At 41.2% G+C, this 23,208-nt stretch overlaps 1 protein-coding gene across 2 annotated transcripts in view; it reads left to right on the top strand.

Moving 5' to 3' along the window:
- Positions 1-23,208, top strand: part of vps50 (VPS50 EARP/GARPII complex subunit) — a 186,254-nt gene that overhangs the window by 38,268 nt on the left and 124,778 nt on the right. For both annotated transcript variants that reach the window (XM_068004517.1, XM_068004512.1), the window contains exons 6-9: positions 2,641-2,711; positions 6,321-6,438; positions 6,534-6,569; positions 16,594-16,676. In XM_068004517.1, coding sequence (XP_067860618.1) covers positions 2,641-2,711; positions 6,321-6,438; positions 6,534-6,569; positions 16,594-16,676 — 308 coding nt within the window. The remainder of the gene's footprint in view (positions 1-2,640; positions 2,712-6,320; positions 6,439-6,533; positions 6,570-16,593; positions 16,677-23,208) is intronic.

Genomic DNA, 23,208 nt, shown 5'->3' with positions numbered 1-23,208 from the left:
CACAAAAGATCTAGGAATTTTTAATTCAAGATGCTGCAATCTTTAATGCTGGTTCAAAAATCATTGTGCTGAGGCTGGCCATGCCCCCACTGATGGCGAGTTTCTGCCGATTGCCCCGGTTGAGGAGAGTCTTCATATTAAGCTAGTTTTCTTTGGCGCACAGGCACTAGTAGGCCCATTTTAAACATTTTCTACTTTTTAAAAAAAATTAATTTACTAAGAAACTGATTAGAGTGCACCAATGAAAATAGTAAATGGTTCAGTGTAGTTTTTTTTTAAGTCATTTTCAGTGATTTAAAATCAGGTTACTCACAGGTGGAGGACTCTTATTTGAAAAATGTTTATTTTTTTGTGATAAACCCATTTTCAGCTGTATTAATAAAACTGCACAAGGTTACCACTCTTAAGTACATCAATGAATATTTTTTTATTGCAAAAAAAAATAAACGATTATGCCCCATTAAGCTGCCGGATTGCGCTGGTTCATGGAAGATTTTAAGTTTGTCATTATTCAAATGCATTTTAGCGGCAACTGGAACTGTAACCCAACCGGCGCAATTTTTGGACGTAATTTGCGCCCAATTACTGATTGAGCCCAAAGTGGAAACACTCCCCACCCCCATGTATTTTCTAGAATAGGCTAGATTGGGTTTTCACCAATGTTATGAGAATAAAGTTTTTTTTTGTTTTCATAGTATCGTAGTAGATACAGCACAGGAGGAGGCCATTCGTCCCATTTTAATCTCTATATCTTCAGTCATCCAGGATGCTCTTGCTTTGGATGCCCTTCCTCTCTTTCCCCCCCCCCCCCCAGTAGGAATGTGTTTACTCCGTACCTGAATCAACTCCTCTTTGAAGGTCTCCCATTGTTCAATTACTGTTTTGTCTGCCAATTTTTGATTCCAATCCACCTGGGCAAGATCCCTTTTTAGCTCACTGAAATTAGCCCTCTTCAGTTAAATATTTTCACATTTGATTGTTCCTTGCCCTTTTCCATAACAATTCTAAACCTAATGATATTATGATCACTGAAACATGCTCCACCTGCCCCACTTCATTCTCCAGCACTAGATCCAGCACTGGTTCCTTCCTGGTCGGGCTGAAAACACACTGTTCCAGAAAGTTCTCTTGTGCACATTTCAGGAACTCCTCCCCCTCTTTGTCTTTTACACTGTTACTGTCCCAGTCAATGATAGGATAATTGAAGTCCCCCATTATCATTACTCTATAGTTCTTGCATCATTCTGTAATTTGCCTGCAAATTTGCTCCTCTATCTCCTTCCCACTATTTGGTGGCCTATAATATTGACCCATCCATCTTGAACAAATCCCTCTTGCCCCAGAACTGGTCCCAATGCCCCAGGAATCTGAAGCCCTCCCTCTTGCACCATTTCTCCAGCCATGCATTTACCTGTCTTATCCTACTGTTCCTGTACTCACTAGCACTTGGCACAGGGAGTAATCTAGAGATTACTATCATTGATGTCCTGCTTTTTAACTTCCTCCCTAGCTCCTGAAACTCTGACTGCGGGACAGCGACCCTTTTCCTTCCTATGTTAGTGGTTTCCACATGGACCAAGACTTCTGGCCGTTCCCTCCGCCCCCCCCCCCCCTGTAAAATGTTCTGCACCCTCTCAGTGATGTCCTTTTCCCTGGCACCAGGGAGGCAATACACCATGTGGGACTCAGGCCAGCAGTTGCACAAACGCCTATCCATCCCCCTGACTATCGAATCCCTGATAACAACTGCATTTCTTGTTTTAAACTTGATATTAATGGTGTTTTTCCCGACAAATCAAGAGAGAATTCTAATATTCCGTCTTGTCAGTTAGATAATACATTTACTCTTTTCAAGGTGCTTGTAATATACCTAATTGTGATGTGGGGGTTAAATTCACCAGGCCATTTCAGGCCATCAAGTATTAATGGTAGTTGGGACTAGTATAAATATTAACATTTGATTTAATATAAAGAGACAATCTTTTCAAATTATCTTGATGATGCAGAAAGAAAAGCCATACTTTCTATTTCAACTCCATACAGCTGATTGTAAGTATGATGTTACTGCTGCTACTGCAAAACACTTGGATACGGCAGTTATAGCGATACTGGAAACGTTCTAATAGATTTTAATGTGCTGTGATTAATATGGAATCTTATTCTAATACAGTGTTAGAACATTAGTTTAAGTTTTGGAGACTATCAAAACACCTGTTCAACATTAGACTCTTTGAATTTTGAATGAATGCTTAATACGTATGAAATTCCTTTGTGCACTATTTTAGCAGAGATATATTGATGAGAGCTTAATTTCAAGGTATGTAGATATTGAATGCATTTTACACTTTAAGACTGATTGAAAGTTATGCTGTGACATGGCTGAAAAGGTAGTAACATTGATATGCAGAAAGACTGTGATGAGATGATAGAAGTGTGAAACAATTTTCTTTTACATAATGTAAAATATTGAGAGAGAATACAGTTGTTTCCAGTGTGAAGCTAATATTCATTTGTTAGCATGCCTGCATATGTGTTCACTTTTTTAAAAAAAAGTTTCCACAGGAAAGGCAAGGATGTTGCTTTAAAAATATCTAAGTCTTTGAAATAAATGTTCCTTTTTTTAAAATGTATTCCTTGCAGGAGCTTGAAAGAGTTACATCATTACAGACCAATCTTCAATTGGCAGCGGTTATATGTACAAATGCCAGAAGGTAAGAGATGCTAATTTCCTTAAAGCCCTATGTTTGCTAAGAGTTCTGTAGTATTTCTTGAGCAGTTTCAATAATGTTTTTTGCCATGTATTCATAAAATTGGGGTACTGACAGACTGCTGTGAGTGTTAGCTTAAGTTAGGATTATATTGCAAAAGGGCAACTATTAAGTGTTGAATGCAAAGTGTATTGAGCAGAAGCATTCTATTATAAAAGGTGCATGAAATGAATTCCAATAATAGAAATACCAGCATGACTGCTATTATATATGAATTCATGAAACTTGAGAGTGAACTAGAAGCCTGTTACTTAATGAAAGACAAATTAAGTACTACACATAGGAAGGAAAATGGGTAATACATACTCCATGATTGCTGTTTAAGTAGTGAGGAAGAAGAACTTACATTTATATAGTGCCTTTCATGACCTCAATGTCCCAGAGCGTTTCACAGCCAATAAAATACTTTCAAAGTGTAATCACGAATTCAGGGAAGTGCAGCAGCCAATTTGCTCAGAGCAAGATCCCACAAAAAGCATTGAGATTAATGTTTCTGTTTCACTGATGACTGATGTTGGTTGAGGTAATATTGGCCAGGGCACTAGAACTCCTCAGCTCCTCTTCAAATAGTGCCGTGGGATCTTTTACATTCACCTGAGAGGGCTGCTGGGGCCTCGATTTAATGTCGCATCTGACAGACGGTTCCTCTAATTGTGCAGCTCTTCCTCAGTACTGGACTGAAGCGTCAACCAAGATTATGTGCTCCAGTCTCTGGAGTGGGGTTTGAACCCACAACCTTGTGAATCAGTGGTGAGATTGCTTTTACTGAGCCAAAGTGCTCACCTCACAGCCAAGGACCAAGTTGAAAAAAGATCTAGGCGTCGTATTAAACTTAGTGTTCAAAATGGCGAACAAATCCAGAACCTCAATCAAATAAGTCAATACAATGTTGAACTACATAATTGAAACAGTAGTATACAAGTCATGATCAAACTGTATAGTGCTCTGGTCAGATTACACCTTGAACACTATGTCCTGTTCAGCTCACTGAGAGTCAAGAAAGACACTCAAGTCCTGGAGGTGGTGTAAAGAAAAGCCACAAGAATAATCTCTGGTTTTAGAGATCTTAGTTATGAAGAAAAACTGGAGAAACATGGGCTCTTAAGCTTTGAAAGGAGATATCTGTGAGACGTACCGGATTGTAAACAGTATGGAAAAGGTTAATCTGGAAAATTACTTCAAAATGTGAGAGTCGGACAAGATTCACAGATTTAAACAAGGCATATTTTGGACTGATAGGATGTTTTTCATCACACATAGAATGCACTCTTAGAGTAGTCAAGGCAAAAACCCTAGAATTATTTGGATGCTGCGTGGGCTGACTTCAGGGTCATTCTCGATGAATGGTCTTCCTCATCCATAATTATCTTCTTATACATTAAACTGGAACTAACTTGAATAGTTTGCAGGTGTCATTTGATCTCAAAATCAGAGTTTTTTTTTCAATAAATATAATATCTTTAAGATTTCTTTCTTATTCTTGCTACATGCCCTCCCCAATGAGAGCAGGCAATCCATTCCCAGGCCTCTTGTCAGTGTTGCTGTTAATTGGTTGCTAGCAGATGGACAAATGCTCCATTTGGCTGACCATTTCACACCTTCCCAAGACAGCCTAATTGAGAACTTGCTGTGTGAGGAATAACAGTCAGGTTGTTTTCAGCCTTCAGCTTGTTTTAGTACATGGTGTTGCCATTGCAGGATTTACACTAAGTCTACTTGTTCAATGAGCTCCTTTCCTAGAAGTAATGCAACATGTTTATTCACTACAGTGCATCGTAGAGTGGTAGGATGTGGTAGTGTACTTCCATTTTCTCACAATGTATGCTCCTGATGTCATCTGTACTGTGAAAAGTCTACAGCTATCTGCCTAGAGAAGATGGAAATAGGATTACAAGTTGCTTGGGAGAGTTTTGTACATCAGTTTGTTGCCTACTAATCTCCTGAACCTTCAAATGGCATAAGGGGACCTAAAAGAGAAGAGAAAAATCTTCAAAATTAAGGTGTATTTAAATATTTTTTGGAAATGTTTCCTCCATTTCGATGCAGTCCCAATTGATGTTAACAGTTCCTGCCATCATTGAAGATATTACTGTAGGTTTACAAAACATTGCGTTCCAAGTAGGGAACCGTCATTTTCAAATTGTAGCACATGTGGCCCATGGAGTTCCATTATATGCACCTATGTGGCGCTTGAGGGCAAAGAGCCCACCTCCGTCCTTTATTCACAGAAGAGGAATGCACTGAACACTAAGCTAAACACTAAACTGAACACTAATCATAAAAATTTGGTTTGTGTTTCAGAAATGAAATATTCTATTTTCTAGTTTTGTCCATACTTGTAAGTGTAACTGAAGATTTTTTTGAAAAATGCAAACATTCATTCTTTTTGTAGGAATAATCCAGCATATTATTACACAAGCTTGTTCTGCACAATCTGCTCTGTAATCATGATAAAATGTTAACTTGGGCAAAAAGGAATCTATCGCTAAGCTGGGGCAAATGTATTGATAGATTTGGATTTTCAGTGTACATTTGCTTAGTATTTTTCAGTTAACATTTACTTAGCATAAACATTCACTAATCACTTCAATTTAGTTGCTTTAATTACACTTTAATGGTCTCTTTTATGCAAAAGAGTTTATATTTTGTTGAGGAAAGTACTAAAAGTGAATGTAATTTTTCTAATGTAGTGGAAAGCATAATGAAGAAAGGTGGGAACTCTTCCACACTTGTATGTGAATCTTCATATATAAATGTGTGGATTAAGTAAAATCTGTGACTGTCGTGGGTGGGAGGCTGATGAGACACTGCAACAGTCTTCGAAAAGGGCTGCTCAACACATCATAATAAGACAGTTCAATGTTTAACATCTTATTGAGATGGTCCAATAACCACGATGAATGGTACTGTAACACTAAAATGTGTTTCTTGATATTGGAAAGAGTTCATTAACTGCACGAATCAAAAGAAAATGGCAGAATTTCAAAAACAGGAGAACCTACTTAAATGAACCAGAAGTTTGTTACTGTATAATTAAAGCTTCCAACTGGATTTTATGGATGCTGGCCATGTCATTTAACCCTGTCCAATCCTACAGTTTTCGAATGTGGTTTCCCTGGTTTAAAGCTTGCTGTGTATTTGTCAGTGGATTTTCCTCATTAGGAATGCACTCGTCTCTTGTGCATTCCCTGCCGCTATGCCCCACCTTTGGTGGCTGTCCTTTTAGCCGTGTAGGTCTCTGTGGAATTCCCTCCCTAAACTCTCCCTCCTCTCCACTTTCATCTCTTTATGACCTGTTTTAAACCCACGATTTTGAACAAGCTTTTAGTCACACCTCCTAATCTCTCCTTTGGCTCAGGGTTTGTTTCCATATGCCTCTATGAAGCACCTTGGGATGTTTTGCTGTGTTAAAGATGCTATATAAATGCAAGTTGTTATTGTATCGGGATGAGGAGCCTTTTTATTATAAAAATAGCTTAAAGAACTATTGTTTCAAAATGCTCTTGCATAATTGTCTAGTTTGAAACAGACTGGTGATTTTTGTTTTGACAGGCAGCTAAATATTGCAAAGGAAGGCTTTACACAAGCTAGTCTGGGGCTGCTTGCTAATCAAAGAAAGAGACAGCTGCTGATTGGACTGCTGAAGTCTTTGCGCACAATTAAAACACTGGTATATACTTTATGAATATTTAAATTAAGCTTGTTTTAGCTTTTTTATTTTCTGTGAAATAGTTCCACTGAATCTTTTATTTTGTCTTTTTACAGCAAAGGACTGATGTACGATTAAGTGAGATGTTGGAGGTAAGCAATCATTATTCAATTGCATGTATCACATAAGATATTGGGAAATGGAAGTGCATTGGTAGCAGTGTTTCCAAATCATAAATCTTCGCTTATTTGTGAAGTAAATTTCTAAAAATTATTTTACCATACCTATTTACAGGACTAGACCATGTGTTTTGAAAATTCATGCTTGATGTTGAATTGATATAAAATTTTAAACTTCGCATTGTAATGTAAAAGCCAGCTGACTAACAAAACTGTTTTAATTTCCACTCATTAACAACATAGTTTTTAGTCATATGTAATATCTTTGATCCCTGGAATTCATTTTTCAATTTTGCCTCCTTGGTGTTGGTCTGTAATTTTGGCTAGATTTATTACTACATGCAAAATTTACTGATGACTCTTCGTAGCTACTAGCACAAGTTTACTGTATATTTGGAAAAGTTTAGTTCAATCTCTAGCTAACCACAGTCAAACAATAGAATCAAATGTTTTGTGAGTAGCAGATTAAGGAAAGGCATCAGATAAAAGGTTGATTGGTATTTGGGAGTCTGGATCCTCAATAACCTTTTCCAACAGACAAAGGCTTGAATGGTAGGGGACCCACCATATGTACCTGGACTAGACTGAATCCAGTAATGACTACTCTGGAAGAATCATTGACAGTTTCTTGCAAGGGGATTCTACCAACAAGAGCTATATGTTCCTTTAATGACTGCATTGGGTTGTTTCAGTTGGACAGTAATGGTGAAGAATTCCTTAACTCAGGCCCTGATTAATCACTGCTGTCAGATATCTATATTGTGTGCTTTTGTTGGATTATGAGGAAAGATTGAGGAGAATGGGCCCATACTGTCTTGAGTTTAGAAGAATGAGAGGTGATTTCATTGAAACATATAAGATTCTAAGAGGGCTTGACCAAGTAGATGCAGAGAGGATGGCTGGAGAGTCTAGAACTAGGAGACATACTCTCAGGATAAGGGGTCGGACATTTAGGACTGAGATGAGGAGGAATTTCTTCACTCAGAGGGTCGTGAATCTTTGGAATTCTCTACCCCGGAGGGCTGTGTACGCTCAGTCGTTGAGTATATTCTTTGGACTCTAAGGGAATCAAGGGATATGGGGATCGGGCGGGGAAATGGAGGGGGAAGTGGAGTTGAGGTAGAAGATCAGCCATGATCTTATTGAATGGCTGAGCAGGCTCGAGGGGCCATATGGACTACTCCTGCTCCTATTTCTTATGTTCTTATGTTTTTTTTACATTCATATTTTATTGTTGTGTTGTTTCACAGTTGATGTAGTTAGCTCTTTTTGGTAACAGTTAACATAATCTACAGCAATATGTAATAAATTTTGTTTGAAGAAGTAGTTGAATTCCTGCTTAGAAAAGAATGTGTACCTGGGTTTTATAATTTTTCTTCCTGCTCATTTCTCGTTCTTATTGTTTCTGTCTGCCTCTCTCTTTCGTTTGTCTTCCATACTTTATGAATTCCTCTTCCCCATTCTCTCTTCCTCCCTGTCTTCCACTCTCACATTCCCCAATATCGGAGAGACTGAGGGATTAAAAAGTTACAGGTTAGCAAACTGGCGGTCTAATTCGAAGTCAGTGGAAAAGAAAACCGGGCACACCTAGCTGCCAATTTGCTATCACCCTTTTTGAGCTAAATTTGTACCCCATAGAATTTTACAACATAGGAGGCCTCCATCCGGGCCATTGTACCTGGGACAACTTCAGTGTTGCCTGAAAGCTTGAGCAGAGGTGGAGCTAAAGGCAGACTGAAGCCCCAGAGTGGGTAAAAGGTTGATGCCTGGTGTTGGGACTCAGAGGAAGGAAGCTAGGTGAGCAGGAATGGGACAGAGAGAGACTGTGCCACCTCTTGGCATTATGTGACAGGCTCATTGAGCAGCCAGTTGCAACTCCTCACAATCTTGAACTATAGGTTATTATTAAAGGACATCAGCTAGCTTTTGAGAAAAAGCTTGCTCCAATGAAAACTAAACAGAAAAGATCTTCCTGGGTAATGGGAGAGAAATAATAAAAAATTATGAACTGATTTTGGGCATCTCTAGCAAAAAGAAATGGAAATCAATGCCCTCATACCCTCTTTCTCACTAATTACAATGCTGTTCCTCATCAGTTGTAAGATTTTGCCAGGTATAAAGATAACAGATGACAGTCACCTAGTTGTCACAGGATGCAAACTGAGCTGGAAAATACCCAGAACCTGGGGAAACCCATGTAAACACTAAAAATACTGGGAAAATAGCAGAACTCCAGTCCAAAGCCTTAAAATACAGGGCAGGACTCTGCTGATGAAATTTGTTACGAAGATTTCTAAAATAAAGTAGGTATATGGTTAAGTTTAGTGGTTTCTTTGAGAATTATTTTAATGTGTTTACAATGTTATAAACTTTCAGAAAAGAGTATGTTAGTAGGTTGAAAAGCAGTGTAGCCACCAAAATAGCACCAAAGTTATTTGTGATTTTGACTTGTTGGTCTTGTAGCAATTGCTGATTTGTGAATGGTATCTTTGTGGGGGGGTGGTGGGGGGTGGGGCGAGGTGGAAATGAGCGATTTGATTCGGTGATCTTGTGGTGGTTGCTCGTTGTTGCTTGGTAGATTTTCCTAGTGAAGACAACTGTTTCTAACTGGTTCGCATTTAGTCAATCAGAACGGTTAACTTAACTAATAGTAGTTATTTGTACCAATCACAATTTCTTGCCCTAAGGATGCATGTTAGAAATAGGACTTCTGATATATAAATAGATATTTGTTGTTTTGCAACATTGTGCTGTATTTTAATTTCCAAGAAGTGTATATAATATTTAAGTTTTGCAAGTAGTGAAAAGTGTGCATTATATGTAAGGGTATGTAAGTGTAAGGTACATCTGAAAATTGCATTTTATTTTTTGGTGCATTTTTGTGATCATCAATAATTATGGACAGTGGCACATTTATGCATACAATGTCCTCCAATCAAGGTTATGTGAAACTCCCCTCACTCGATCCAACTCTGAACCTTGGCCTTAGGAGAGTTCTCTGCATTTTGCAGTTCCTGCACATTTCTGTGTCCCATTTCAATGTCAGTTTCAGTGTGCAGACCTGCACCTCCTGTCAACTGAAATGTGTAACCTTGGTTTATAGAATGATTGGTTTCAACTGCTGGAGGATTAATAATTAACTGAATTACACATTAGAAAGTTGTGTGGAATGCCCACAATAATCAGTCCTCCTCCATGTTGAGCAGCACTTGGAGGAAGCACTGAGGGTAGCAAAGGGACAGAATGTACTCTGGGTGGGGGACTTCAATGTCCATCACCAAGAGTAGCTTGGTAGCACCACTACTGACCGAGCTGGCCGAGTTCTGGAGGACATAGCTGCCAGATTTGGCCTGCGGCAGGTGGTGAGTGAACCAACACGAGGGAAAAACCTACTTGACCTCGTCCTCATCAGTCTACCTGTCGCAGATGCATTTGTCCATGACAGTATTGATAGGAGTGATCACCGCGTAGTCCTTGTGGAGACAAATTCCTGTCTTCACACTGAGGACACCATCCAACGTGTTGTGTGGCACTACCATCATGCTAAATGGGATAGATTCAGAACAGATCTAGCAGCTCAAAACTGGGCATCCATGAGGCGCTGTGGGCCATCAGCAGCAGCAGAATTATATTCCAGCACAATCTCATGGCCTGGCATATTCCACACTCTACCATTATCAACATGACGGGATCAACCCTGGTTCAATGAGGAGTGTAGACGAGCAAGCCAGGAGCAGCAACAGGCATACCTAAAAATGAGGTGCCAACCTGGTGAAGCTACAACACAGGACCACATGCATGCTAAACAGCGGAAGCAACATGCTATAGACAGAGCTAAACGATTCCACAACCAACGGATCAGATCAAAGCTTTGCAGTCCTGCCACATCCAGTCATGAATGATGGTGGACAATTAAACAACTAACGGGAGGAGGAGGCTCTGTAAACATCCCCCTCTTCAACAATGGCAGAGTCCAGCGTTTGCAACCATTTTCAGCCAGAAGTGTTGAGTGGACGATCCATCTTGGCCTCCTCCCGATATCCCCACCATCCCAGAAGCCAGTCTTCAGCCAATTCGATTCACTCCACGTGATATCAAGAAACGGCTGAGTGCACTGGATACAGCATAGGCTATGGGCCCTGACAACTTCCCGGCTGTAGTGCTGAAGCCTTGTGCTCCAGAACTAGCTGCGCCTCTATCCAAACTGTTCCAGTACAGCTAAAACACTGGCATCTACCCAACAATGTGAAAAATTGCCCAGGTATGTCCTTCCACAAAAAGCAGGACAAATCCAATCCGGCCAATTACCGCCCCATCAGTCTACTCTCAATCATCAGCAAAGTGATGGAAAGTGTCGTCGACAGTGCTATCAAGCGCCACTCACTCACCAATAACCTGCTCACCGATGCTCAGTTTGGGTTCCGGCCGGACCACTCGGCTCCAGACCTCATTACAGCCTTGATCCAAACATGGACAAAAGAGCTGAATTCCAGAGGTGAGGTGAGAGTGACTACCCTTGACATGAAAGCAGCATTTGACCGAGTGTGGAGCAAGGAGCCCTAGTAAAATTGAAGTCAATGGGAATCAGGGGGATAACTCTCCAGTGGCTAGAGTCATACCTAGCAGGAAGGAAGATGGTAGTGGTTGTTGGGAGGCCAATCATCTCAGCCCCAGGACATTGCTGCAAGAGTTCCTCAGGGCAGTGTCCTAGACCCAACCATCTTCAGCTGCTTCATCAATAACCTTCCCTCCATCATAAGGCCAGAAATGGGAATGTTCGCTAATGATTGCAGTGTTCAGTTCCATTCGCAACCCCTCAGATAATGAAGCAGTCCATGTGCCCGCATGCAGCAAGACCTGGACAACATCCAGGCTTGGGCTGATAAGTGGCAAGTAACTTTTGCACCAGACAAGTGCCAGGCAATGTCCATCTCCAACAAGAGAGTGTCTAACCACCTCCCCTTGGCATTCAACGGCATTACCATCACCGAATCCCCCACCATCAACATCCTGGGAGTCACCATTGACCAGAAACTTAACTGGACCAGCCATATAAATACTGTGGCTACAAGAGCAGGTCAGAGGCTGGGTATTCTGCGGCGAGTGACTCACCTCCTGATTCCCCAAAGCCTTTCCACCATCTACAAGGCACAAGTCAGGAGTGTGATGGAATACTCTCCACTTCCCTGGATGAGTGCAGCTCCAACAACACTCAAGGAGCTCGACATCATCCAGGACAAAGCAGGCTGCTTGATTGGCACCTCATCCACCACCCTAAACATTCATTCCCTTCACCACCAGCGCACCGCGGCTGCAGTGTGTACCATCTACAGGATTCTTCGACAGCACCTCCCAAACCTCTACCACCTAGAAGGACAAGGGCAGCAGGCACATGGGAACAACACCACCTGTGCATTCCCCTCCAAGTCACATGCCATCCCAACTTGGAAATATATCGCCGTTCCTTCATTGTTGCTGGGTCAAAATCCTGGAACTCCCTACCTAACAGCACTGTGGGAGAACCTTCACCACACGGACTGCAGTGGTTCAAGAAGGCGGCTCACCATCACCTCAAGGGCAATTAGGGATGGGCAATAAATGCTGGCCTTGCCAGCGACGCCCACATCCCATGAACGAATACAAAAATAATCTCCTTATCACTGTGATAGGTAGAAAAATACTATGCCTGTTTACCATATACTTCAGGCTAAATTACAAAAAATATTTATTATAAGATGTACATTTACATAGAAGTAAAATAAATCAACAGAAGAAGAAATGTAGTACTTACCTTTCATTGAAAGTTTAAACAGTTTTCTGAAAACAAAATAACAAAGCATTTCAGAATTTTTAACATTCTTATTGAGAATCCTTCATCTGGACTTTGGATAAACGTAACATGGGCACTTCAGCTATATGGAGTTCTGCTTTGCCACTTTGATGTAGCGAAGTGTATCATAAAATATAGTCGAAGCCCTGCTGTATGTCTGTCAACCTGATAGGCCCTGGATACAGAACTGTTGATCAAGGCAGGTCAAAGACAGTGGTGAGAAATGTTTGCACCATGTTAATGTGCACTGGCGTCCAGTATCTATGTTACCTAGGATTGCCAATACTCTGCCCAGCCAGCTTTTGGTAAAACAAAGCTAATTTTCAGTGGCCCAGGCATTAGACATGACAATGACATCAGCAAGCTTGCATTTGTGACACCTGATTGGAAGTTACAAGTAAGATGAGCATTGTCCTTCAGAGGATCCGTAATTTGGTTAGCTATAGTTCAAAAACTGTTGGGGGATCAAAACTTCTACAGGGAGAAATTTAATATCCAGTTCTGGCAGAGAAAATTGCATATTTGCACTATCACCAGGCTTTAAGGCAAAGGACAAAGTGAAGCTATTCAAAAGTAGCAGCCGTGATTTTCATTTTAAAAGCTCTAATGTCTTGACCTGGCTAAAAATTCATATGAGAAAATATAATGTTTAAATATTTTGTGACAAGACACAGGACGTGGCCTATGTCTGTTACAGTCAGTTAATGCGGAATTGTGGGATGTTGTTGTGGACAGCAATTGGGTTGAGATACCTTGGTCTGTTTCTTCCAAGAAATACAGAGAGGAGAATTTAATTGCTTCAGTTTGGATTGCATTCATATCCAGGCTCCATGTACTATATGGTTTGGGGGGGGTTGGGTGGGGGGGCGGCTGGGGGGAGAAGGAGAAAAAAATGCACGCTCACATAAACGCGTAATGTTGCTGATTTTTATAAAGGAACTGTATTCCATATAGATTTCAAGCACAGTGGTTCTAATATCAAGCTAACCAACTTTAAGGTGCATAATTTGATTATACTCATTGCTTTGAATCACTATTCACAAAATACAGTCCTTAAAGTTTCAGGTATTTTCTTTGCTAAATTTCTTTTCGTTATAGAAAACTGGTTTACAAGCCCATGACAGGCTTAAAAAGATTCAAAACCAGCAAATCCATAGGGAGATGGTACTTATCCCAGACTATTAAGAGATGAGATTTGTGAGACATTGATGATGATGATGAGGGTGTTTTATGAACACTGAGAAGATCCTGGTAGACTGTAAACAGCCTAACATGGCATACATTCTCAGAAACAGACCCAGGCAACTAGAGAGCCTTTAATCTTCTATCAATATGGTATTAAAAAATGGAATTGATTATCAGGAGTAAACTGGAGGATTACCTGTATGATGAGAACCAAGTAAATAACCTCTGACTTTGTTGAGAACGTAACATCTCAAGTGAACTGTGGAAAGCCTACAATGCGGTATAAGAACATAAGAAATAGGAGCAGGAGTAGGCCATACGGCCCCTCGAGCCTGCTCCGCCATTCAATCAGATCATGGCTGATCTTCAACCTCAACTCCACTTTCCTGCCCGATCCCCATATCTCTTGATTCCCCTAGAGTCCATAAAGTACCTTGAATTTCAAAAAGCATTTCATAAAGCCCTGCTCAAAAGGCTGCCATTTAAACATAAAACTGTGGAGATTCACAGGAATGGATAAGAAATTGTCTTGAAGAATGCGAAAGTGAGGTTGGTTGTTAGTGGAGCTATGTTGGGATGGGGGCAACTGCTGAGTGGGGCCCCAAGGATCGATGTTGTGACCACGACTATTTCCAATTTACCTTAACATATGGATTCAGAAACTCAATGCAAACTGGTCAGATTTGCAGATGATACAAAACTCGGGCTGTCGAATCTGAGGAGGCAGGTCAGGAACTACAAAATATATAAATAGCAAAGATCACTGACAGGTGATATTTAATGCATGCAGACAACTGTGAAGTACTGCACATGGGAAGAAAAAATAACGAACACAATTACTCCATTAATGTTGTTAAAAATGAAGTTCAAAGAAATCTAGAGGTTTTAGCAGACCTGATGTTCAAAATGTCCAATCAGTGCAGATCAGAGATCAACATAGCCAATGGAATGCTGAACGATATAATCAAATCGGTAGAGTACAAGTTAGAAAGAGATTTGCTCAAACTGTATAATGTTCTGGTCTGACCACACTTCGAGTACTGTGTCTTATTCTGGTAACCGAGATGCAAGGGAGACCTTGAAGGCAATTCAAAGAGCCACAAGAATTTTTCCTAACATCACAGGATTGAGTTTTTAGAAAAGACTGGACTTTGGCTTTTCAGCCTTAAAAGGAGGCAACTGAGAGTGGATCTTATAACAGTATGTAAGATAGTAAACAGTAGAAAAAAGATTGAACTAGAACATAACTTCAAACTAAAATTGATGTAGGCCAAGAGGAGACTGGTTCAATCTAGTTAAAAGGCCGATTTAGGACTAATGTGAAGAAATAGTTCTTCACATGTAGAATGCTGAACACACAAAATGGAAGTGAAAATCTTGGAATCATTTAAGAAACAGTATGATGCTGTGATGGGAATGTTGGGTCTTTCTGGATGGATGAGCTAAAATAGCCTTCATCTGTATCTAGTGAAAAGGAATACTTTATGCACACTGGAAATCTATATTTATATATACTACTATGGTATTTAGCTTATAATTGGATGTGCAACTAATGAGAGAACAAACTAGCATTTAAATACTGTCTTCTCATGTCTCTCAAATGCAATTAATTATTTTAGAAATGCAGTCACAGTTGGTATGCATGCAACTGAAGCAGCCAATTTGCACATACCAAGGTTCCACAAAAACCAATGAGATTAAATTATTGACCACTAAATCTATTTCTGGTGGTATTAGTTACATAAGAACATAGGAACAGGAGTAGGCCATTCATCCTTACGAGCCTGTTCCATCATTCAGTTAGATCATGGCTGATCGGAACGTCAACTCCATATAACTGTCTTTAATCCTTTTACTCGCCTTTGATCCATAGTTAAGAACATAAGAAATAGGAGCAGGAGTAGGCCAATCGGCCCCTCGAGCCTGCTCCGCCAATCAATAAGATCATGGCTGATCTGATCCTAACCTCAAATCTAAATTCACGTCCAATTTCCTGCCCGCTCCCCGTAACCCCTAATTCCCTTTACTTCTAGGAAACTCTGTATTTCTGTTTTAAATTTATTTAATGATGTAGCTTCCACAGCTTCCTGGGGCAGCAAATTCCACAGACCTACTACCCTCTGAGTGAAGAAGTTTCTCCTCATCTCAGTTTTGAAAGAGCAGCCCCTTATTCTAAGATTATGCCCCCTAGTTCTAGTTTCACCCATCCTTGGGAACATCCTTACCGCATCCACCCGATCAAGCCCTTCACAATCTTATATGTTTCAATAAGATCGCCTCTCATTCTTCTGAACTCCAATGAGTAGAGTCCCAATCTACTCAACCTCTCCTCATATGTCCGCCCCCTCATCCCCGGGATTAACCGAGTGAACCTTCTTTATACTGCCTCGAGAGCAAGTATGTCTTTTCTTAAGTATGGAGACCAAAACTGTATGCAGTATTCCAGGTGCGGTCTCACCAATACCTTATATAACTGCAGCAATACCTCCCTGTTTTTATATTCTATCCCCCTGCCAATAAAAGCCAACATTCCGTTGGCCTTCTTGATCACTAGGAAGGAATGTTGACCAGGGCATAGAAAGAACTCCGCTCCACTTCAAATATTGCCAGGGATTCTTCAATATCCACTTGAATGACCAGAGCATGCAGATGGGGCCTTGGTTTAACATCTTATTAAAAGGAAATTATCAGGAGTAAACTGGAGGATTACCTGTATGAGAACCAAGTAAACAGCAGCCAGCCACCTTACTCTCCCAACCTCTGACTTTGCAGTACTCCCTCAATATCATCATAGATTATATACTTATGGCCTGCAGTAGGGCTTGAACTTACACCTGGCCACCAACTGATCCAATAAGGCTAAGATAAATAATTTTTATATTGAGTTTCTAATAATTTTGTGATTGCCTTTTATTCTACATTACCAAAAAATTGTTCCGTTGGTTTTGCAGAGTTCTAAATTTTGTAAATTTTTTTGTCAAGGAAGAAGATTATCCTGGAGCAATACAGCTCTGCTTGGAATGTCAGAAAGCAGCCAGCACGTTCAAACACTACAGTTGCATAAGGTAAGACTTGGATGTATAAAAACATAAATGTCAAATGAGAGCAGTCCATTTGTCACATCAAGCTTTTTTCTTCAACAGACTTTGAACAGTTTGTAACATTGTAGACTCTTCTGAATGAAGTGAATAACTGCAAGCAATTCTTGCAAGAATGTATAACTGTATGAAACTGCATCCTGACCACCTAAGATAATCTAATGTAGTGGCTTTCAAACTTTTGTGTGTGGATAAACCGCATGAAAATATTGACATTTTTGGGAACACCTAGGCCTAAATTATTAGTCTATTGATAAACTTATCAAACTTAGGGAGGATAAAACTCCTGGTCCAGATGGATTTCATCCACGAATAATAAAAGACATGAGGGAAGAGATAGCAGAAGTACTATTACAAATATATACAAAAGTTCATTAGAAACGGAAATAGTGCCGGAGGACTGGTGGACAGCTAATATTGTTCCTATATTTAAAAAGGGAGATAGAACAAATACATGGAACTATAGACCAATTAGCTTAACATCAGTCGTAGGAAAGATAATGGAATCTTTACTCAAAGATGTAATAGAAAAACATCTAGAGAACGAAAATATAATAAAGAATAGTCAGCACGGATTTCAGAAGGGAAAGTCATGCTTGACCAACCTTATTGAATTCTTTGAAGAAGTAACCAAGAGTAGACAAGGGTAATGCAGTAAATGTAATATATTTGGATTTTCAAAAGGCCTTCGGTCAGGCACCGCATTGTAGATTCATGACCAAGGTCAGAGCATATGGAGTCATGGGACCCGTAGCAGAATGGCTAAAAAACAGAAAACAGAGAGTAGGGGTTAAGGGTAGCTACTCAGACTGGCAAAAGGTCGGAAGTGGTGTTCCGCAGGGATCGGTGCTGGGACCACTGTTGTTCACAATTTACATCAATGATTCGGAGTCAGGAATCAAAATACAATTTCAAAATTTGCAGATGACACTAAATTGGGGGGTGTAGTTAATACAAAGGAAGAATGTGTCAAAATGCAAGAAGACATTAATAATCATGAAGAATGGGCGTGTAATTGGCAAATGAATTTCAATATAGATAAGTGTGAGGTGATGCATTTTGGTAGGAAGAATAACGAGGCCACGTACTACTTGGATAATAAGAGTCTTAACTGGGATTTTTTTTTATTCGTTCATGGGATGTGGGCATTGCTGGCGAGTCCAGCATTTATTGCCCATCCCTAATTGCCCTTGAGAAGGTGGTGGTGAGCCGCCGCCTTGAACCGTTGCAGTCCGTGTGGTGAAGGTTCTCCCACAGTGCTGTTAGGAAGGGAGTGCCAGGATTTTGACCCAGCGACGATGAATGATTGGCGATATATTTCCAAGTTGGGATGGTGTGTGACTTGGAGGGGAACGTGCAGATGGTGGCGTTCCCACGTGCCTGCTGCCCTTGTCCTTCTAGGTGGTAGAGGTCGCGGGTTTGGGAGGTGCTGTTGAAGAAGCCTTGGCGAGTTGCTGCAGTGCATCCCGTGGATGGTACACACTGCAGCCATAGTGCGTTGATGATGAAGGGAATGAATGTTTAGCGTGGTGGATGAGGTGCCAATCAAGCAGCCTGCTTTGTCCTGGATGGTGTCGAGCTTCTTGAGTGTTGTTGGAGCTGCAGTCATCCAGGCAAGTGGAGAGTATTCCATCACACTCCTGACTTGTGCCTTGTAGATGGTGGAAAGGCTTTGGGGAGTCAGGAGGTGAGTCACTCGCCACAGAATACCCAGCCTCTGACCTGCTCTTGTAGCCACAGTATTTATATGACTGGTCCGGTTAAATTTCTGGTCAATGGTGACCCCCAGGATGTTGATGGTGGGGGATTCGGTGATGGTAATGCCGTTGAATGTCAAGGGGAGGTGGTTAGACGCTCTCTTGTTGGAGATGGTCATTGCCTGGCACTTGTCTGGCGTGAATGTTACTTGCCACTTATGAGCCCAAGCCTGGATGTTGTCCAGGTCTTGCTGCATGCGGGCACGGACCGCTTCGTTATCTGAGGGGTTGCGAATGGAACTGAACACTGTGCAATCATCAGCGAACATCCCCATTTCTGACCTTATGACGGAGGGAAGGTCATTGATGAAGCAGCTGAAGATGGCTGGGCCTAGGACACTGCCCTGAGGAACAAAAGAACAAAGGGATATAGGAGCAAAAGGATCTAGGGGCACAGAAACACAAATCACTAAAAGTAGCGATGCAGATTATCACGCACTGGAGTTCATTTCTAGAGGGATAGAATTGAAAAGCAGAGAAGTTATGTTAAACCTGTATAGAACCTTGGTTAGACGACACTTGGAGTACTGTGCACGGTTCTGTTGTCCACATTATAGAAAGGGTATTGATGCATTGGAGAGGGTGCAAAAAATATTTACAAGGATGATACCAGAACTGAGAGGATATACATATCAGGATAGGCTGAACAGACTTGGGCTCTTTTCTCTAGAAAAGAGAAGGCTGAGGGGTGACCTGATAGAGGTCTTTAAGATAATGATAGGGTTTGATAGGGTAGACGAAGAAAAAATGTTTCCACCTGTGGGGGAGTCCAAAACTAGAGATCATAAATATAAAATAGTCGCTAATAAATCCAATAGGGAATTCAGTAACAACTTCTTTACCCAAAGAGTGGTAAGAATGTGGAACGCGCTACCATAAGGAGTAGATGAGGCAAATAGCATCAATGCATTTAAAGGGAAACTAGATAAGCACTTTTGAGAGAAAGGAATAGAAGGATATGCTGATAGGGTTAGATGAAATAGGGAGGGAGGAGGCTCGTATGGAGCATCAATGCCGGCATAGACCAATTGAGCCGAATGGCCTGATTCTGTGCTGTAGTTTCAATGTAACTTCCAAAAGTTAGTATCAACTATTCAAAGTAATACAGAAAGGGTGCAGACACTTCCTGGATGCCCTGGGTACAGGACATTGGTGCAGAAAATACAAAGTCACACTGACTGCCCAATATTTGGCAACCACTAAAAATGTAGTGGTGAACCGAGATGTTGTATTGCCACTATGGATGGATATTGCAATTAATTTCTAGGATGTTAATTCCAGATAAGAGCAAGGTGTTCCAAATGTTAAACCAGCTATCTAAGCTGACCTTCACACTTTTATCTTGTAGTCTGAGTCATAATCACTCCAGGAGGTGGGGTGGCGTTGTTAGTAAAGGATGAAATCAGAGCAATAGTGAGAAAGGATATTGGCTTAGAAAATCAAGATGTAGAATCAGTCTGGGTGGAGTTAAGAAGCACCAAGGGGCAGAAAACACTGGTGGGAGTTGTCTGTAGGCCTCCAAGCAGTAGTGGTAATGTAGGGGACGGCATCAAACAGGAAGTTAGAGATGCATGTAACAAGGGTACTACAGTAATCATGGGTGACTTTAATCTACATATAGACCGGCCAAACCAAATTAGCAATAATACTGTGGAGGATGAATTCCTGGAGTGTGTATGAGATTTTTTTTTTGGACCAGTATGTTGAGGAGCCAACGAGGGAACAGGCTATCCTAGATTGAGTATTGTGCAATGAGAAGGGGTTGATTAATAATCTTGTTGTACGGGGTCCTTTAGGGAAGAGTGACCATAACATGATAGAATTCTTCATTAAGATGGAAAGTGAAGTAGTCCAATCCAAAACTAGGGTCCTAAATCTAAACAAAGGAAACTACAAAGGTATGAGGAGTGAGTTGGCAATGATAGATTGGGAAGCTTCATTAAAAGGCATGATGGTGGATAGGCAATGGCTAACATTTAAGGAACAAATGCATGAATTGCAACAGTTACACATTCCTTTCTGGCACAAAAACACAAAAGGAAAAGGAAATTAAGGATTGTATTAGATCCAAAGAGGAGTCATATAAAGTTGCCAGAAAAAGTAGCAAGCCTGAAGATTAGGAGCAGTTTAGAATTCAGCAAAAAAGGACAAAGAGATTGATTAAGAGGGGAAAAATAAAGTATGAGAGTAAGCTTGCAAGGAACATAAAAGCAGACTGTCAAAGCTTCTACAAGTATGTAAAAAGAAAAAGGTTAGTGAAGACAAATGTAGGTCCCTTACAGTCAGAAACGGGAGAATGTATAATGGGGAACAAGGAAATGACAGAGCAATTAAACAAATACTTCGGTTCTGTCTTCACGGAAGAGAACAGAAATAACTTCCCAGAAATGCTAGGGAACCAAGGGCCGAGTGAGAAGGAGGAATTAAAGGAAATTTAGTATTACTAAAAAAAATAGTGCTGAAGAAATTAATGGGACCGAAAGCCAATAAATCCCCAGGGTCTGATAATCTGCATCCCAGAGTACGAGAAAAGGTAGCCATGGGAATAATGGATGCATTGATTGTCATCTTCCAAAATTCTATAGATTATGGAACAGTTCCTGCAGATTGGAGGGTGGCAAATGTAACCCCACTATTTAAAAAAGGAGAGAGAGAAAACAGGGAACTACAGACCAGTTAGCCAAACATCGGTAATAGGGAAAATGCTAGAATCTATTAATCCTGGTATCATCCTGGTGAGTTTATGATGTGCCTTTTCCATGGTGGCTCAGTTATCTTTCCTAAAATGGGACATCCAAAACTGCACACAATACTCCCAACCATGACCTAACCAATGTCCTTTTCAGATGCATCATCACCTCGTTTGTTTTTGTATTCACTGGCCTTACCTAAAATCACATTTGCCCTTTTAATTTTTATATCTTCAATCTCACTATTAAAGGAAAGCAAAATACTGCGGATGCTGGAAATCTGAAATAAAAACAGCAAGTCAGGCAGCATCTGTGGAGAGAGAAACAGTTAATGTTTTGGGTCGATGACCTTTCATCAGAACTGGAAGAAGTTGAAAATTTAACAGTTTTTAAGCAAATACGGAGTCAGGCAAAGAGGGGGAGGGAGGGGAGGAGAGGAAAGAACAAAAGGGAAGGTCTCTGATAGGATGGAGGGCAGGAGTGATTAAATGACAAAAGGGATGATGGTGCAAGGCAAGGAGGGTGGTAATGGGAGAAGGAAAAAAAAAGATGGATCTAGAGGAGCTGTAAATGGCAACAGCAGAACCATTACCAGCACCTGGTGTCTGGGGAAAAATGGGAGCAGTGGTTCTGATCTGAAGTTATTAAAATCACCGTTGAGTCCAGAAGATTGTAAAGTGCTTAATCGAAAGATGAGATGCTGTTCCTCGAGCTTCTATTGAATCTTCTCTTTTGACTCCACTCACTTCCTCCAAATAAAAGGTGTCGCTATGGGACCCCGTATGGGTCCTGGCTATGCCTGCCTTTTTGTGGGATACATGGAACGTTCCTTGTTCCAGTACTACTCATGTCCCATTCCTCACTTCTTTCTCTGTTACATTGCTGACTGTATCGGTGCTGTTTCCTGCTCTCGCCCCGAACTGGAAAATTTCATCAACTTGGCTTCCTAATTCTACCCTTCCCTTACCTACACATAGTCCATCTCCGACTCTTGCCTTCCCTTCCTCGACTTCTCTATCTCCATTTCTGGGGATAGGCTGTCAACCATTATCTGCTATAAGCCCACCGACTCCCACAGCTGCCTGATTACACTTCCTCCCACCCCACTTCCTGTAAGGACTCTATTCTCTTCTCGCAGTTTCACGGTTTCTGTTTCATCTGTTCTGATGATACCACCTTCCACAACAGTGCTTCCGATATGTCTTCCTTTTTCCTCAACCGAGGATTCCCCTCCACTGTAGTTGACAGGGCCCTCGACCGTGTCCGTCCCATTTCCTGCACTTCTGCCTTCACCCCTTCCCCTCTCTCCCAGAACCTGGTCCTCACCTTCCACCCCAGCAGCCTCCACATTCAGTGGATCATCCTCCGCCATTTCCGCCACCTCCAGTGCGCTGCCACCAACAAACACATCTTCCCTTCCCCTCCCCTTTCAGCATTCCGAAGGGACCGCTCTCTCCACAACACCCTGGTCCACTCTTCTTTCACTCCCAACACCCGCTCTCCTCCCCATGGCACCTTCCCGTGCGAGCACAGGAGATGCAACACCTGCCCTTCCACCTCCTTCCTTCCAACTATCCAGGGCCCCAAACACTCCTTCCAGGTGAAACAGTGATTTACTTGTACTTTCAATTTAGTATACTGTTTTTGCTGCTCACAATGCGATCTCCTCTACATTGGGGAGACCAAACGCAGATTGGCCGATCGCTTTGCTGAATACGTCCGTTCAGTCTGCAAGTGTGACCCTGAGCTTCCGGTCGCTTACCCTTTTAATTCTCTATCCCACTTCCTCTCTGATCTGTCTGTCCTCGGCCTCCTATGTTGTTCCAGTGAAGCTCGAGGAACAACACCTCATCTTTCGATTAGGCATTTTACAACCTTCTGGACTCAAAATTGATTTCAGTAACTTCAGATCATAACCACTGCTCCCATTTTTTTGGACAGCAGGTGCTGATAATGGTTCTGCTGTTGCCACTTTCAGCTCCTCTAGACCCATTTTTTTTTCTTGTCCCATTACCACCCTCCTTGCATTCCACCATCATCCCTTTTGTCATT

The sequence above is a fragment of the Heptranchias perlo genome, chromosome 2 (assembly GCF_035084215.1).
Source record: "Heptranchias perlo isolate sHepPer1 chromosome 2, sHepPer1.hap1, whole genome shotgun sequence".
NCBI lineage: Eukaryota > Metazoa > Chordata > Chondrichthyes > Hexanchiformes > Hexanchidae > Heptranchias > Heptranchias perlo.
This window is presented reverse-complemented; position numbering and strand designations above follow the sequence as displayed.